The following is a 17,167-nucleotide window of genomic DNA, read 5'->3' as shown; positions in this document are numbered from 1 at the left end:
ACATTTGCCCATACGACTGATGACAAAATACAACAGACTGAACAAATGTTGTGCGTTATGAAAGCTGCCATGTACCATACCTTCATTTTGCTTCTCTCTCTACACAGTAATCTTATGTTCCAACTGTCTCAAAAAGCGCTTCATGGTGTCAATAAGGTCAAATTAGTACATTTGGCTCAGTTCCTCGCCGTTGCTTTATAAAACCCAGAAACAGACAGCCCTCCACATCCTATATTGAGTCACTGCTAAGTGGACCAGACAGTATGTTGGTGTGGTTTGGGAGGGGGAGATAAGTGTGGTGGGCTGCTATCTCGCTGCGCACTAGGGCTGCAACTGAGGTCTTTGTCAGAACCCCCAGCTCACACTACCGCCTGCTGGAAGGGACTGATAGAAGACTGCTGCAAAAGGTCTTGGGCAGTAGTTACCATCGCATATGACAGTGGTTCTCAACCTGTGGGTCGGGACCCCCAGGGGGGTCCCACGTGATTTTTTTTTGGGGGGGGGGTCCCCAGATGACGGTGATGTGACAATTTAAGGACTTTTAATACCAAATAAATAAGAAAGGCAAGAAAAATACCATTACTGCATCAAAAGCAATCAACAAACTAAACTAAACTGGTCAAACATTTGCCAAATTGTCAAATATAAGAAAGAGGCAAACATTTAGAAAATAGAAAAAGCTTACAACGCATGGCGTTGCGAGACGTTGTGAGCTTGTAGAACTGCTATTTTCCCAATATTTATCTGTGGAACCGAGTCAAATTAAATGTAATGCCTCAACTCCTACATTCCAAGTGTATGTCAGGCTGGGGGATCCCCAGTTCAAATATGATTATTTTGGGGGGTCGCGGCCTGAAAAGGTTGAGAACCACCGGCACATGAGACGTGCCGTCATGTTGGAGGAATGACTACCAAAGGAAGTATTGTAATGTTATTATAACACCCATTGTATAATAGCAGCATAATACCCATTAAGCCACTTGAGGCTGATAAGGATACAAATTGAGATTGTAGGGAACCTAGTCAATAAATTAAGTGGCTATTTTTTATTTTGTTGTATTTAATCACTTTGCATTATCACCAAGTCATTCAAAAGCCTCACTAAGATCATAGTAATAAAAAGGTACATGCAACCATTAAAAAACCTTTACGTGAGACTTTAAAGGAGTAGTTCACCCAAAACATTACTTATTTTCTATCAATTACACACCCCATGAAGCCTTGAATTCATGGAGATTGTTTGTTTTTTGTCGCATTCCTGAGCCAATAATTTGATGACCGGGTCATCGGTCAGTAGGAGTCAGACTCAGTAGGAGACTCTTTGAGTCTCTACCGGTGATCACATTATTGGCTTAGGAATGCGACAAAAATGAAAAAATATCCATGAATTCAAGGCCTCATGGGGAGTATAATTGATAGAAAACACATATTGTTTTGGGTGAACTACTCCTTTAAGTCTATAGTTTAGGTTTTCTTGAAAATGTATCTCATTTTACAGAAGAGTTTGAGAAGAATTTGAGTTGTTAAGTCGTAAACCTGAATGTGAAAATATTAAAACAATCACATAAATGTGTTAGAAAACACTAACTCTGAGCTTGGATGAAAAGGTCTGTTGCAACGATATTACAGTAGAATTCGTCACGTATACATGAACACATAATTGAAATGATTTGCCCAAAAGTCACAAAAAGATAAGCACATCACCTATACACAATTTCATAATAAGCAGAGATTCTTATTAAAGCATGAAATCACACTGGCATTTACAAAAGGTACTTCAACAACAAATTATTGCTTATGTCAGCTGATTTACAGACTGAACTTTTGTGTTTTGTCTTGTTTTGTTTATGATGGATTACAGTATGTCCAAACCAATGGCAGTGTAGTGCTTCGGTGGTGAAAGAACACTTTGATAAATTAAAAGGTGGATACACTGCTTGTTGCAGGGGTTGAATGTACTGTCTGAGCATCTTTCTGTACAGAATAGTTGCTGCTGAACTAGCGGCGAGTCACCCTGCCTCCTATATCACATCCTGTGGTGGGACATAAAGCTATAGACAGAAATAGGACTGAAGCGAGTGAACCTAATCATGTCTGGGGTATCTTTGGCTATGAGGGTCATAGAATGGTACAAAAACAGCAGTGCTCTTCTTTTCCGGGCGTGGCCCCTGCCTCTTCGGTGGGAGGGGCCTCGGCGGGGACCGGCGTCTCGTCTTTAAAGTCAGTCAGCGAACCGCTGGAGGTGGTGAACAGCCTCCCGCACACCAGGTCCGCCGCTTTCCCGTCCATCGACATCGACACGTCCGTCACCGTCTTCTCCCTCAGGGACATGTCTTCGTCGTCATCGTCGTCGATCAGCACAAATTCCTTGATGTAAACCAGCCCAGAGGCCCCTCCCCCTGCCATCATCCCACGAAAGCTGGGGCTCCCCTCTGACTCGTTGATAGTGTGGGCATCCACAAAGGTCAACGTTGAGGTTTCCGTCAGGGTCTCGTGGGGGTCAGTGGAGGTGTCCTCTGCGCCAGAGTAAGCCTGGCTGCTGGAGTCCAGCATCCATGAGGAGTCCTTGGCAGAATTCTGGTCTATGAGGTTCTCCCGTTGGCTTTTTCCATTAGAGGTTATGTGTGACGCACAAGACACCTTGCCTTTACTGGCAACCTCGTACCTCATGGTGTGTGAGCGAGTCTCCATGGTGCAGGTATTGTGTGGATACATCAGTCATTGTAGGCCTGCGTTCTGCTGCCCCCTGCTGGGGAGAAGTAGATTAGTTAGTGGGCTTCCCTGTTCCTTGGTTAGTGCCCATGCATTGCTCTCTTCTGCTGAACTTGATCAGGGTAGAAAAGGAAAAGAAAAGAAAAAAAACATTATTTCATATATTTTGCTACAGGGAAAACTGCTACTAGCTCCTCTTTTGCCCTCCAGAAAGATGAGTTTTTAGGGCTGTTTTGAATGCCCAGCGAACTGCATTTTTAGAGGGATGGGGTTAGACTATTCCATACCTTGGTGGCTGTGATGTAGAAGGAGAATTTGCCCATGTTTGTTTTATGGGTGGGTGGTACCAGATTGTTGTTTACGCTCCCTCTAGTTTCGTGACTGTGGGTGTCACTAACTTTTTCGCATTTACAATTTTGAAGACCAGTCCCATTTTTTGTTGTTTAACCCTGTCTTCCACCCTGAGCCAGCCTAATATAAGCTGGCAAAGTGAGTGGGAGAGAGGTGGGTCATGGGTCCCAGTCCGAGAAGTAGTCGAATCAGTTTGTTTTGGGAGGTTTGAAGCTTAGTCTTCAGTGACACTGAGGTGTTGGAGTACCAAGAGGAGCAAGTATAGTCAAAAAGGGGCTGAATCAGGGCCCCTGAGAGGGTCCTGAGGGCCTGAGGGTTGACAAAATAGGAAACTCTGCCCATAAATCTGGTTCTCTGGTTTACTCCTTTGAACACCTTTGTTGCCATGCTTTCACCTGTCAGGTATCTGTCAAGAATACATCTCTTCTTTGCTAGAGATGATTGTGTCATCGACTTTGACCTTGAAGTCATTTACCTTCATTTTACTGAGAGAATGTTTGGTCCCAAAGAGAATGGATTCAGTTTTCCCAAGGTGCAGTGACAGTTTGTTATCGGTAAGTCAGGTACGGATTTTTGAGAGTTCAGAGCTGAGAGCTTCCTCAACTTGCAACTTGTCCTCACCCGAGATCAGGAGTGCCAAGTCATCTGCGAACAGGAACAGTTTGCAGTTACAGGCAGCATTCATGTCGTTAATGTATAGAAGGAACAGTAACAGCCCTAGAATGCTGCCTTGAGGAACCCCGCAGCTCACCGGGAGGGATGAGGACATGGTTCCGTTGATGTCAACCACTTGTTCTCTACCCTCCAAGTAAGATCTCATCCAATTAGTGACATGCAATCAAAACCAATCGCCTTCAGCTTATCAAGTAGAATTGAGTGGTTTACAGTGTCAAACGCCTTTTGGAGGTCCAGCATGACCATGCCGCAGTATTTGCCCGAGTCTACCTCACGCTTGATGTAGTCGGTCAAATACAGTAGGCATGTGTCAGTGGAGTGGTATGTTCTGAAGCCCGATTGGAATTCAAACAACAGTTTACGCTCGCTGAGGTAGCTGTTGATTTGTTCTTGGATTAATCGCTCTATGACCTTTGAGATGGAACAAAGGATGGAAACAGGCCTATAGTTGCCAGGGTCTAGTTTGCTTCCTTTTTTATATAGAGGGATTACTCTTGCCAACTTGAATTCTTGTGGGACGTGACACTGACTGATGGATAAGTTTGTAATGTGGGCTACTATGGGAGCAATAGAGACCGCTGCATCTCTGAGGAATCTGGTGGGGATGTTGTCAAGGCCGGTGGCCTTGTTTGGCTGTAGGGCGAGGAGTTTGTTTTGCACTGAAAGTGGTTTAAAGCTATGATTTATCATGACATTAGCTTGTGCTTGTTGAGTTTTGGAATAGAGATCTGACTTTTCGCAAAATATTGACTTGTGTATAAATGAAAACATGAATTGAATATTGTACCATCAAAGCAACTGCGCCAGGTCAAATGTGTGCTGTAAAGTTACTTTCATGAAAACTGTTTTTAAACTGCAGAGTAGTGAAGAGAGTACATGCTGCTATTTAGGATCTACCTTTTAGAATACCGTAAATAAATCAAGCTGCTCCTTTAAAATAAAAACGAAAATAACTTCAAATTCCCAAAGGAGCAGCAAAGATGTCTTCTAGAGTGAAGTAGGCGGAGAAGGGGGGGGTTACTCTCACTCTCTCTCCCACCCATCCTCATTCCATCTCTGTCTCTCTGCACCACACACAGTCGCACGCACGCACGCACGCACGCACGCACGCACTCACGCACGCACGCACGCACGCACGCACGTAAACTGTGAATTACATGTATGAATGAATCTTGTAGCTCTCAGAACATTCACTCTAAATTTTGCAAAGACACATCAGATGTTCTCAATGCACTCTTAACATGACCTATTGTAATAGAAGCTTTTACTACTGCTGTGAAAGCAGAAACATAATTTTAACCATTTGTTTAAAACAAAATACAAATTTAAGATCTTTAAACAACAATATCCACTCATGTAACAATGTCATTTGCTGAATTTGCATCATACTGACAAAAATACTGCTCCTCAACCGTGGCCCTAACGGACTACTGTTTTAGTCAGTTTTTTTCTTCCTCATTTCCTCTCCTTTCCAGTTGGCTCTCCTGGGGGAGCCCCACTTTTGAAAATCTGTGAGGACTATAATCATGACTTATGAAAAAGAAGACATTTGCCAATTCAGACGCCCTCGAAGGACTGTAATACCATTTACAGTAGTAACACCCCTGTTCCACTTGACTAATTCCTATGCATGACAGAATCAGGGCCCCATAAATGAATAATGGCACAAATGTACATGCTCACGAACCCCTGGTGGATGAGGAACAATAGATGAAAAATGGATTCCGGTTAAACACTGTTAAAACTTTTTGTTTGGTCGTTACTATGTGCACATCTTGTCATTGTGCCAAAACTAACAGCAAATTTTACAGTGATAGAGGCAGAACTTAATTAGAGAATGTTGGTCTAAGCTGACCCTTGCATTTGAAAAGAAACAATTAAATGTATTCTGAACTCCAATCGATATTTATATTTTCTTTATCACCTGAACTTATATTCATGATCACATCAAACTGTGGCAGTAGTTAAATTCTGCAATGGAGGAAATTAACAGCAAGGTAAAGAGTTGGTGTTTGGTGTTCCCATGATTATTATTATCTGTCACCACCATTTTATATTAATTGCATATAACAACTATCTTGACAATATAGTGTGGCCCATTGTAGTACCGTATGGTAGTATACTCCCAAGTAGCTCTAATCTGAACCATACAATTTAGAAATGCACAAAAACAAAATCAACTGATTTTCCTTTCAGGTCAGATTTAAAAAGTCATATCTGACATAAAGTATAATAAAATCAGTGTTATTACTATCCATTATATTCCTCTCCACAACACCATACTGAAAAAGTCACTGTATGAAATATGTGTTCCTAATATTCCAAACAATATCACAGAATTATATCAGAGATAAATGCTTACCAATAGATGATGCCTTCCACATGCAGCAGATAGAAGTGGGTTTCAGTCATGTAGATCCCATGATACAGCTGATCAACATAGCAAGCAGCCGTATGAATTCAGAAACCCTGCTGACTTTTCTGGTGATGTAGATTTCTACACAAACAGAGACGCTTTTCTTCACTTCCAACCCCAGTCCCTACCTACCCCCCACCCAATAAGTGTCCCCTCCCTCTCTCCCACCCACCCACCCACCCATTCCTCCTGTCCTTACATCTCACAATTTCCAAACACAACATTGACACATGGAGGGAGTAATGGGACGCTACATGGCGATCGCTCGCACGAAACCAATACAGCGAGGTTAATTGGATGTAGCACTTAAATCAGGGAAGGGGCTGTTAATTGCTTTCAAGTGATTTCAGGGATATGGGCACGTATGTCATCTCCAATTGGGGTTCACCTCAACTAATTTCTCTATACATTTCCTGTCTGGGGAAATGCATTGTGTATGAAATGTGTAATGTGATGTTTGATTTGACAATAGAGGTTGCAGGACATAGTATTTCCTTCACTCTTTGTACATGTAAGAACATCTAGAACCATCTTCCTCTTTGAAATGTCTGATTCTGTGCAAGGAAGCGTGAAAAGCCCCTTCTCTTAGCACCGTGTCACTGAATGTACTGTAGTACAATAAATAATACAGAAGAAAAGACTTTCACATACATGAAAGCTGTAAAACAGGAATATCAAAGGAATCAAATATTCAGAAGCCTCCGGTCCCTGTAAGGACTTGTCTCATAAAGTACACTGTGTGACATGGCATAAGACATGATGATAATACAGCTATATGGAATATACTGTACAATACACAAGCCAATTCATAAGAAACACAAGAAATTAGACAAAATAATATATTTTTACAGTATTTCTGATAATGCAATGTACAGCATTTTGCAGCAGAGAATATGAATTCAGAATGTCATATTATAATAAAAAATATGTATTATATTTTAACCGTTTTTGAACATAGCAGTAATACCCGACATATAATTTACTGTAATTATGGTTGTAATGGTAAACTGGAACGAAACACAACCAGTAAAGCCCAGTTACTGAGCCATACTGGAATTAACAGTGAAGCTGAAACTCATCTTTGATTAATCAGAAACAACTCATTTTAAAATGTTCCCCGATATAACGGTGAATAAAATGATGAATATTAATCAAGCCCTATTGATGAATCCAGTCATGTTAGGTAACCTGGTTTTGTGTTGCTCCATTTGGAAAGTTAGTTGGGAAGAAGACAGACCCTCATCTGGTGTGGTCCCCCAGAAAGTGATCTCCACCTTGCCGGGTACTGACAGGGGCTCCTTAAACTGGGCTGTGACAGAGATGGGGGCTCTGATGGCTCCGGTCCCTGATAAAATGAATTAAACAGGTGTTTAACTTAAAATACATGAGTTATGGGTTCAAAAAACAAAGATGATAGGGGAGGGAAATGTAGAACATCCATTTTTTTTGATAATCAGCAGATTATATTAAAGATCAAATTTAACATTTGGACATTTCATAATATCTTTAATATAGACCCTGTCAATAAAGATAATTTAGTAACTGTAAAACAGCCTTAAAGGACAACTTTAGTTTTTTAGAACCAAGGTTTATATTTTAGCTTGTAATTAAAGTAAACTAGAAAAAGTGCTCCTCGGAGCACAACTCTCCGCTGTTGGGAATGTTGGGAATGTTCTATCTGTATAAGTGTCCTATCCGTCCTGTCTGTATAAGTGTCCTATCCCTCCTGTCTGTATAAGTGTCCTATCCGTCCTGTCTGTGTAAGTGTCCTATCCGTCCTGTCTGTGTAAGTGTCCTATCCAATTGTTACAGTATCCATTGTAGCCATTTCTTAACCATTTCGTGATTGTTCCTGTCTTACCTCACTCTTACCAGACTTGTGTTGGGAATGTTGGGAATGTTCTAATTCTTATGTTCTAACTGTCCTATCCATCCTGTCTGTATAAGTGTCCGATCCGTCCTGTCTGTATAAGTGTCCTATCCGTCTGTATAAGTGTCCTATCCGTCTTGTCTGTATAAGTGTCCTATTCGTCCTGTCTATGTAAGTGTCCTATCCCTCCTGTCTGTGTAAGTGTCCTATCCCTCCTGTCTGTATAAGTGTCCTATCCGTCCTGTCTGTATACTGTACAGTAAGTGTCCCATCCGTCCTGTCTGTATACTGTAAGTGTCCTATCCGTCCTGTCTGTGTAAGTGTCATATCCCTCCTGTCTATGTAAGTGTCCTATCCGTCCTGTCTGTGTAAGTGTTCTATCCGTCCTGTCTGTATAAGTGTCCTATCCGTCCTGTCTGCGTACTGTAAGTGTCCTATCCGTCTGTGTAAGTGTCATATCCCTCCTGTCTATATAAGTGTCCTATCTGTCCTATCTGCCAATTATGTATCAGCCATGCAGCCATTTCGTGATGGTTCCTGTCTTACCTCACTTTGACGGCGGCAAAGCCGCCGTCAAAGTGACGCCATGTATTTATACAGTATTTCACCGTATTGTCACGTGTCACGTGAGGCTTGACCAATCGGTGTGTCATATTTAGAAAGTGAAAACAAAACTCTCCTGCGGAGAGTAATAAAAGATGAGTGTCATTTTTAGCGGCGCTAGCCGCTCTATACCTTTAGGTATAGAGCCGCTCTATACCTTTAGGTATAGAGCGGATATTAGCCCTCTATACCTGGCTTTTGCGTCAACGTTCTGATTGGTCAGGCTCGCCAAGGTTCTGATTGGTCAGGTCCGTCAACGTTCTGATTGGTCAGGCCCGTCGAGGTTCTGATTGGTCAGGTCCGTCAACGTTCTGATTGGTCAGGCCCGTCGAGGTTCTGATTGGTCAGGTCCGTCAACGTTCTGATTGGTCAGGCCCGTCAAGGTTCTGATTGGTCAGGCCCGTCAAGGTTCTGATTGGTCAGGCCCGTCAAGGTTCTATTTAGTGCCACTGGAAGCCTTGAAATAAATTTACAGAGATTTAATATTGTTTCTCTAGTATTTCTCTGTGTGTACGTATGTCCGTGTCTATGTCCAGGTGTATGTCCATCCTTATGTTCGTCCTCTGTATTCTTATTAACTGGGGTATAAACTAATATTGATATTATATATTAGATATTAATATTGAAACACATATCTATGACAAAATATATCAAAGGCGCCGCTACCTTCACACAGGTGTGATTTTTTTGTTCATTTACTGCTTTCTATAGTTTTAGCAATTTTTGCGATATTTTTTACAGTGCGCGGGGGCATTCTGTCCGGTGGCTAAATATGCCTTTTTTACTCAATAAAAAAGGTCCTGTGGTCTTTGATGGCCAGATGTGAGTTATTGGGGGCTAGAAGAGCTACTGTAAATAATAATAAAGAAAACACCGGGTTATTGTGTCAAAAAAGACATAATTAGCCACCGGACAGAATGCCCCCGCCCACTGTAAAAAAAGATCGCGAAAATTGCTAAAACTATAGAAAGCAATACATTTTAAAAATGTAACACTCATCTTTTATTTACTTTAATTACAATCTAAAACATAAACCTTGGTTGTAAAAAAAACAAAGTTGTCCTTTAATGCCACGCACACAAGAACTGTTCGAACCAGCTTCATATTTATAGTATATTTTAAGTGAACAGCAGGTGCAAGCTTTTCAGCATCCAAGACAACACTTCCATTGGTGTGTGGAGTATTATTCCTGCACCAACCAGCAAGAGCATACACTAGTAGTACCTGTGTGCACAGTATCTGCAAACAATGGTAAGGTTGTGTACCTTTGTGTTTCTCTATTTCAGCCAGGCAGACAGCCAGCATCCAAACACTGGGAGAGCTCCAGCATCTGTAGCCAAAGAGTCTGGCTGGTATTGTGAGGAGGTAGTGTGGGAGGTAGTCGAGGAAGGACCAGACACCTGTCAGCCCTGCTATTCCAGGCACTCTCATCTCCACCCTCTTCACATTGCCTGAGTCGGGCCATTCTGTCAAAACAAAGAGGACATACACTCTACTACTTTCTCTTTCTTCCTACATGATTTAATCCACTTTGAACCTGGCATTTCTATTTTGGGGCTTGCCATTATCCTGTAGGATGTGAACATAAATTCTTTTCACAATTTGCAAAAATGGCCATTGTAAAAGCTCACAATGCGTTGCATCGTGTTGTGAGCTTGTGTATCGGCTATTTTCGCTATTCATCATACAACCGCCCCCATCATGGATAATTTAATTTTATTTATTTTATATTCTCTGCAATGTTTTGTCATATATATGCTTTTCTGTTGACATTTTTGGAAGGGAAATTCTTATACAAGCTTGTGACTTTATTTTGAACAAAAACTTGGTATTTTGTGTGATGTTAAAAAAAAACTGTTTAAATTATTTCCTCACTGTGTTACTTTGATTACTTTATTATGATTGACTACTGGACAACTAAGCTAAGCTAAAACAGGAGCATTCATATGTAGTGGTTATGACTTAATTCTCTCCACTCCTGCACACCCCTGGTGGCCTTGAGTCGAGTAAAGTAGATAAAGCAAAGTAGAGAAAGTAGTGGCAAATAGAATGACATGGGGTGCCATTATATTTACCACTACTTGACTTTCTCTGCCTTCGCTCTCTCCGTAAAATAAAAGTGCTAAAGTTGAACTCATAAGTATGATTCATTCATTTAGAGATTTGTAACACTTTCACCAAACAAAATTGTTTGTTTTTTATATATATATTAATTTCTATTCTAAAATAACAACTCCTTGTTTATAATCCTGCCTTTGGATGAATACATTCTGTGCTGAATATAACTCACTCTCACTGTCCTCCTTCAGTAAGGGTCTGGTGTCTTTGTGGAACTTGTTTGTGGACAGAAGTGTCACTACGCTCTCCCACACTGGCTGACTGGACCGGGAAGAGGCAGAAAGGAAGACATCTACCTCGACACCGCCATCAACAGCCTGGTACCCCAGGACTCGGACTTGCAGTGTGAACGGACCCTTCTTCAGTTCATCAATTGGCTGCAGGGTTTTCAAGCTCTGGCGCACACGGATTAGACCTAGTTAATCAATAAAATAGAATGGGAAGATAATACAAAAGAAGCTTTCATTGTTGCTCATACATTATGCTAAATTTGTCTCAAGATTCTGGTACACCAGGCACCAGAACAATACTACAGAGCATATTTGAACATCTTCCAGACTCAGTTCATATGTACAAAAAAATTGCCCTTTACTTACAAAAGTGCAAAAAGTTACATTGTGAAATAAAGTGACACAGAGAGTGCACTTGCACTTTTGTAAGTAAGGGACAATTTTTTGCTAAAGAGCCCCAGTTTTCATCTTTCAGTGTGCGGGCCCCTTCTTTTTGTTTATGGACTTTCATGATGGCCTCTCGCACCTGTTTCCAGCCCTATAGCAAAGCCTTGAGTTTAGAGTGCAAACTTCCCTATCTCTTTCAATTAATTAAGTAAGCAGGACAGGTGGTATGTTTCAGTAGACACCTTACCTGTTGGACTCAACCTGAAGTTGTCATCACAGAGGACCATGAGTAGCAGGCGCTGACAGAGAGCTTCAGGGAAACACAGTGGGATGTCTCTGTATTCACTGTCGGGGTAATCCCAGCCATAACCTGCTGCATCACACCACCGCCTCAGCTGCGGAATCTCAAGCCTTGAAATTGGAGTAGGATTTAGTTCATTTTCAGGTTTAACAGAACATAGCATGTGACAAAAAACCACACATTAACACAAAGGGTAAACCTAGAGAAAATGCAAGTTTGCGCAAGGTAGCCTGTAATCCGAATGCAACAAAAGGGAAAAGCTCTTTGGAAGAGCGTTCAAGTAAAGTCAACCAAAGAACAAGATTTCTATTCAGGATTTCCTCAGTGGTCAGTAGGAACACACTGAGGACACTAGCTGGATCACTCATCCAATGTCACTATGACTATGCATGCACCTCATGGTACCATAGCACCACAAAGGCATTAAAAACAAAGCTTCAGACCTCTCAAAACAAACTGGTCAGGTTACTACTTGGCCTCACACCCAGAACTCATCTAACCCCCAATATTTTTGCTAGGGTGGGATGGCTCAGGGAAGAGGACAGACAGAGTACAGCAATTTGCATTGGGCCTGGTCTACAAGATACACAAGGAAAATACCCATGTACCTGTCAGACTACTTCAATAACGTGAGAGACACACTCATGCACAACACCATAGGGAGCTCCACTGATCTCATTCAACCCAGATTCGGCACAAACATGGGGTCAAATTCGTTCTACAGTTATGCCACCAAAATGTGGAATGCCCTTCCAACAAACATCAAAAAGTGTGACTCCTTATAGCCTCCTTCAAAACCGCCATAAAAGAGCACCTGTCTGCAAATTGTAACTGGTCCTAGAAAAGCCCTCTAAGCTTAACACCAGAAATGAGCCCTCCCTCCCAATGTTTACTGTGAGGTGCCCAGATGTCCCTAGTGCCCACTTATCCTGTATCCTGCTGTACATGCACGTTCATTACTAGAGCTACTAGTGTTGATTATGCTTTATTATTGTATGTCTTAAAGAATTGAATACACAGGACCACAATGGAAACAGGCTTTTTGTGTTAAATCCTTTTAACAATCATTGTATAATCGTACCTCTGTAATTGTTGCAATATAGTAATATCAATGAATCAATAAATCAATCAAACAATCATCTTACCGACAGTTGAGGACAGTGTAAGCCACTTCACACATGTCATGTCCATGTCTTGTGTACAACAGACCTGTTCTCCTCCTACAGGTGGCTTTGGTCAAGTATTTGATGACCAGATACACCGAGCTTGGAAGCGTTTGACTGTTGTTGTAAACCACGTTACTTTTTAGCAGCTTATGAGCACAGTAAATGTGCTTATAGAATAAATAAACGGAACATGCAGCGAGCGACACAATAACGCTGCTCCGTGCATTATTACATCCCATAGTATATAACGCTGCCATGTTATTGTGTTGACTAATGAGCAGCAACAATACGGCACGTGTCTTGGGACAAACAAAGTACGTTCGCCTAATACCCAACTCAGACAAAACGAATCAACTTTACATGTGATCGACTCTGATCCATTGAGTGACATATCTGGAGTGCCGACTGCCGAGAGGAATAATCCTCTCAATGAGCTAATCTAGTGCAACCTTTCTCTCGGTTGGCACTGCCGGTCTAATCAATGTCCTAAAGTGGAAGAATGCACAGCCTCTCACTTATACCTTTTACTTAGGAACACTAGTGCAGCACCTTAAACTCCATAAACTAAATTTAAAATGTGGCATTTTAAATTTAGTTTATGAAGTTTAAGGTGCAGATAAATGTCTGACATGTGGCAACCTTTCCTGGTCTTTGTTAAAACTATAAATACTGTAAATGTAAATACTGTATAAGCTTTAAATATTAGTGGCACACTTCCCAAATATATATAGCAATATGCCCTCAACTAAAAAAAAATATATATATATGTCCTTGTCTGTCCTTTTCTCACCTATATTTGTAAATACATTTCTTCTCCTCCCCTATCTTTGTAGTTGAATGAAAACTCAAAAAAACTAAATAAACAGTGTGTATTGTATTATGTCACCGGTATGCAATAAAATCCTGACGTTTTACAGACTAATAGGCAGTCTGAAGTTTCTAGATTCCAGTTTTCCAGATTCTTTATATGTACACACACAGAAAGAGAGAGAGAGAGAGAGAGAGAGAGAGAGAGAGAGAGAGAGAGAGAGAGAGAGAGAGAGAGAGAGACTGAGAGAGAGAGAGACTGAGAGAGAGAGAGAGAGAGAGAGAGAGAGATAGAGAGACTTGTTTTAGTTTAAAGAGCATTGCATGTTTGCTTGAATAACAAAAGCAAATAGGCATTTCAACATATTTTTTATTCAACAATGAAACTGTAAATGCATTAATTTTGTCTGAAAAATGTAACCATCCCAAATAGCCGTAGGCACTTATTTTGAATGGCTGCCTGGGCTGCACTGTCACTGTACATATAGGACTGAACGAGACATTGCAAAAAGGAGTGATTTATAGACTTCTGATCATGCCGACTTAAAACTCTGTACAATATGTATTCATTTCTGTGTGTGTACATGTCTTCTTTATGCACGGGTGTTCCTGAGGTCACACAAATATTCTTCGCCGTCAGCGCGTGGTTTTGTCTGCTAACTTCCAGTCATGTCATCTTCACTCAACCAAACAGCAGCAGCAGTACGATAACGACAGTATTCACTCCTATCAAGGGCACTGTAGAGGAAGACACATGGAAAAAGTGATGGTAAGCAAGGATGTTGGGCTGGCAGTTCTGAAGACCACAGCACAGCTGTTATGAAGTTTTTAAGTTGGTGCAAATTAATCCAAGACCAGTCTTAAAGTCTTAAAAAATTACTTTATTTCTAACGATTAGTAGAAATAAAGTCGATTAGTCTCCATGGGGTGACTAATCGATAGAAAAAAAGTCATTTTGGAGGTGAACTATTCCTTTGAAGTCAGGACAAGACATTACAAAACAAGACAGCCTTCAACTGTGAGCTGTACTATATTTCTTTATACATGAGCATGACATGCAAACAAGACACAGACAAATAAGTTCTTAATCTTGAATTAATAAAAACCACAGAAAAACACTGTCTGTGTAAACATTTTTACACAGTAAAAAATGTTTGCTTTAAAAAATATATATATTCAAAGATTTGCAAACATTTTTTCAAAAATAGCTAATTTTTGAAAAGCCAAAGTATAAAATACTGGTTTAAGTGGTTACACAGATGCGTTCCCGGTCTTAATGGGTTAAGCATGGTTTTAAAAGTCCCTAGGGTGGGGGCAGCTTTGATTCTCAAAGGGAGTTTGTTCCACAACTTGGGTGCCAAGTACACAGCAAAGGCACAGTCACCCGTCCTTACTGTGCTAGACCACATGGTGTCTTCATGTACAACTGACTGTCAGGTCTGAGTGGCCTGGTGCTGGGAGATATAAGTCTATAAGAAGAGTTCTAAGAGAGGTGAGACATAACTTACTATATGTACTAAGAAATAATGTATTGTACATTTCCTAATGAGATCGTGTTAAGGTGTGTGTGTGTGTGTGTGTGTGTGTGTGTGTGTGTGTGTGTGTGTGTGTGTGTGTGAGAGAGAAAACAACATACCTCTCATGACTGTTCTGACAGAACGGATAAGGTTCATGAGTTGAACTCTGATGCCCGGTTCATCGCCAAATCCTCCAACACTTTGGTCCACACCCCAGCCAACTAAGATGGAAGGAGACATGGAAAATAATCAGCATGATAAATAGTCGTACAAGTACCTACAGTAGGCCTAAACATGATTATTATAGTGACAATTTTAGCAATATGTTGAATGAAAATGTGAGGAAACATGAAATTTGATCAGCCACCATGTGAATGTGAACAATACAACATTTGTGACAACTTGTTTTAGCAATTTGGAAAATTCCTTACTTTTTTCCATACACAAGCATTTCATTATATACTGTATTGTAATTCTGATTTTGCTCTACCAAAACACATTCAAAAAGGTGTGTGATCGCTGGTCCTAGTTACTAGTTACTATGTAGATTTGAATTATTACAAAACACTTCAGCCCTATATACATTTTGGCCTATATGTATGCAGCCCTACATTTTGGCCACTTGAAAATAGCAGCTCACAATGTATTGTGAGCTTGTAGATCTGCTATTTTCAAGAGATTTTTATACATTTGAAAACTAGTGAAATGGGACATTCTGCATAATGAGTACTTTCTACTTTTGCTACTTGATGCCAACACCTGTGTACTTTTACTCAAGTAAATATCAAATTGCAGACTTTTACTTAGTAACAGAGTATATCTACAATGCAGTATCAATAGGTTTACTCAAATAAAAAAAAATTGTACTTTTCCCACCACTGCTACATCCATCATCAGTTGAGTTTCTAGACCATTGGTTCTCAAAGTGGGGTCCGGGGACCCCCAGGGGTCCTTGAGGGAGTTCCAGGGGGTCCCCAGCTAAATGATAGATTAGGCACCAAATGGACCCTTATGGGTTTGTAACTCTGAGTGTACAAATGGAACCCATTTGTACACTCTCAGAGTTAAATTAACATTGATTTTACAATATGAATTGGGGTCCCAGAGAAATAAATGCCATTAAATGGGGGTCCGTAGCCCTAATGCATGTCAAACTGCAGGGGTCCTTCAAATTAAAATGGTTGAGAATCACTGCTAGAAAGCCGTAAAAATCTTCTCTTATGGGGGTCCCTGCTCATCTTTTGAAATGGGGGTCCACGGGCTAATAAGTGTCAATTTGGGGGTCCTTGACATGAAAAAGTTTGAGAACCACTGTTCTAGACCACAAGCTAGCGTCACGTTAGCTTAACTTTAGAAGATTTCAGCAAAGCACTTCAGGCATTATATCACGTTCTACGAATAGGTACTTACTTTTGCTAAGAAACCTCTCTTCGTGCAACACAGCAACGGCGTTTACACACAGAATGGCCGCCTGGATAAGAGAATATAACGTAAAAGCCATGATGATGATGATGATGAAGGGCTCTTAGCAACTGGAAAAAGAGCCTCTGTTATTTTCTTCTGACGTGTAGTGTACGGCAACTGGCGAGGGACAACTCTAACTGGAACCGCGTTCTATGGTTGCGACCTACAGTCTATGGTTGGGACTTACGTCGGTAGACTAGACCAGTGCTTCTCAATCTTTTCAGGTCGTGTGACCCCCCAAAATAATCATATTTGAACTGGGACCCCCCAAAAGAATCCCCCCTTATTTCACAATTGTTATGCCAATGTTTCACCAGTTTTATTGTATAGTTTAGTTTGTTGATTACTATTGATGATACAGTAATGGTCTTTTTTGTTGTAGTTTTTAGGTATTAAATTGTCATTTTACTGTCATCTGGGGGCCCCCCCAAAATCATGTGGGGACTGACATGCTCTAGTCTAGTGGTTGAGAACCACTGGACTAGACCAGCGGTTCTCAACCTATAATTTTTGGGGGGTCCCCAGATGACAGTGAAGTGACAATTTAAGG

At 40.9% G+C, this 17,167-nt stretch overlaps 2 protein-coding genes across 2 annotated transcripts; both read right to left on the bottom strand.

The window, feature by feature from the left end:
• Window positions 1-2,653: 2,653 nt before the first annotated feature.
• Window positions 2,654-13,223, bottom strand: LOC311043085 (uncharacterized protein). Its single transcript, XM_084054252.1, has 6 exons — window positions 12,809-13,223; window positions 11,610-11,773; window positions 10,918-11,160; window positions 9,893-10,093; window positions 7,343-7,499; window positions 2,654-2,819 (listed from the first exon to the last, which is right to left on the bottom strand). Exons 1-6 carry the CDS (start codon window positions 13,084-13,086, stop codon window positions 2,765-2,767), a joined length of 1,098 nt encoding a protein of 365 aa, XP_083910378.1. The 5' UTR covers window positions 13,087-13,223; the 3' UTR covers window positions 2,654-2,764.
• Window positions 13,224-13,988: 765 nt separating this feature from the next.
• ier3ip1 (immediate early response 3 interacting protein 1) lies at window positions 13,989-16,712 on the bottom strand. Its single transcript, XM_084054320.1, has 3 exons — window positions 16,564-16,712; window positions 15,273-15,374; window positions 13,989-14,374 (listed from the first exon to the last, which is right to left on the bottom strand). Exons 1-3 carry the CDS (start codon window positions 16,652-16,654, stop codon window positions 14,319-14,321), a joined length of 249 nt encoding a protein of 82 aa, XP_083910446.1. The 5' UTR covers window positions 16,655-16,712; the 3' UTR covers window positions 13,989-14,318.
• Between the last annotated feature and the right edge of the window lie 455 nt (window positions 16,713-17,167).

This window comes from Gymnoscopelus microlampas (assembly GCF_963454915.1).
Source record: "Gymnoscopelus microlampas genome assembly, chromosome: 4".
Lineage (NCBI taxonomy): Eukaryota > Metazoa > Chordata > Actinopteri > Myctophiformes > Myctophidae > Gymnoscopelus > Gymnoscopelus microlampas.
This window is presented reverse-complemented; position numbering and strand designations above follow the sequence as displayed.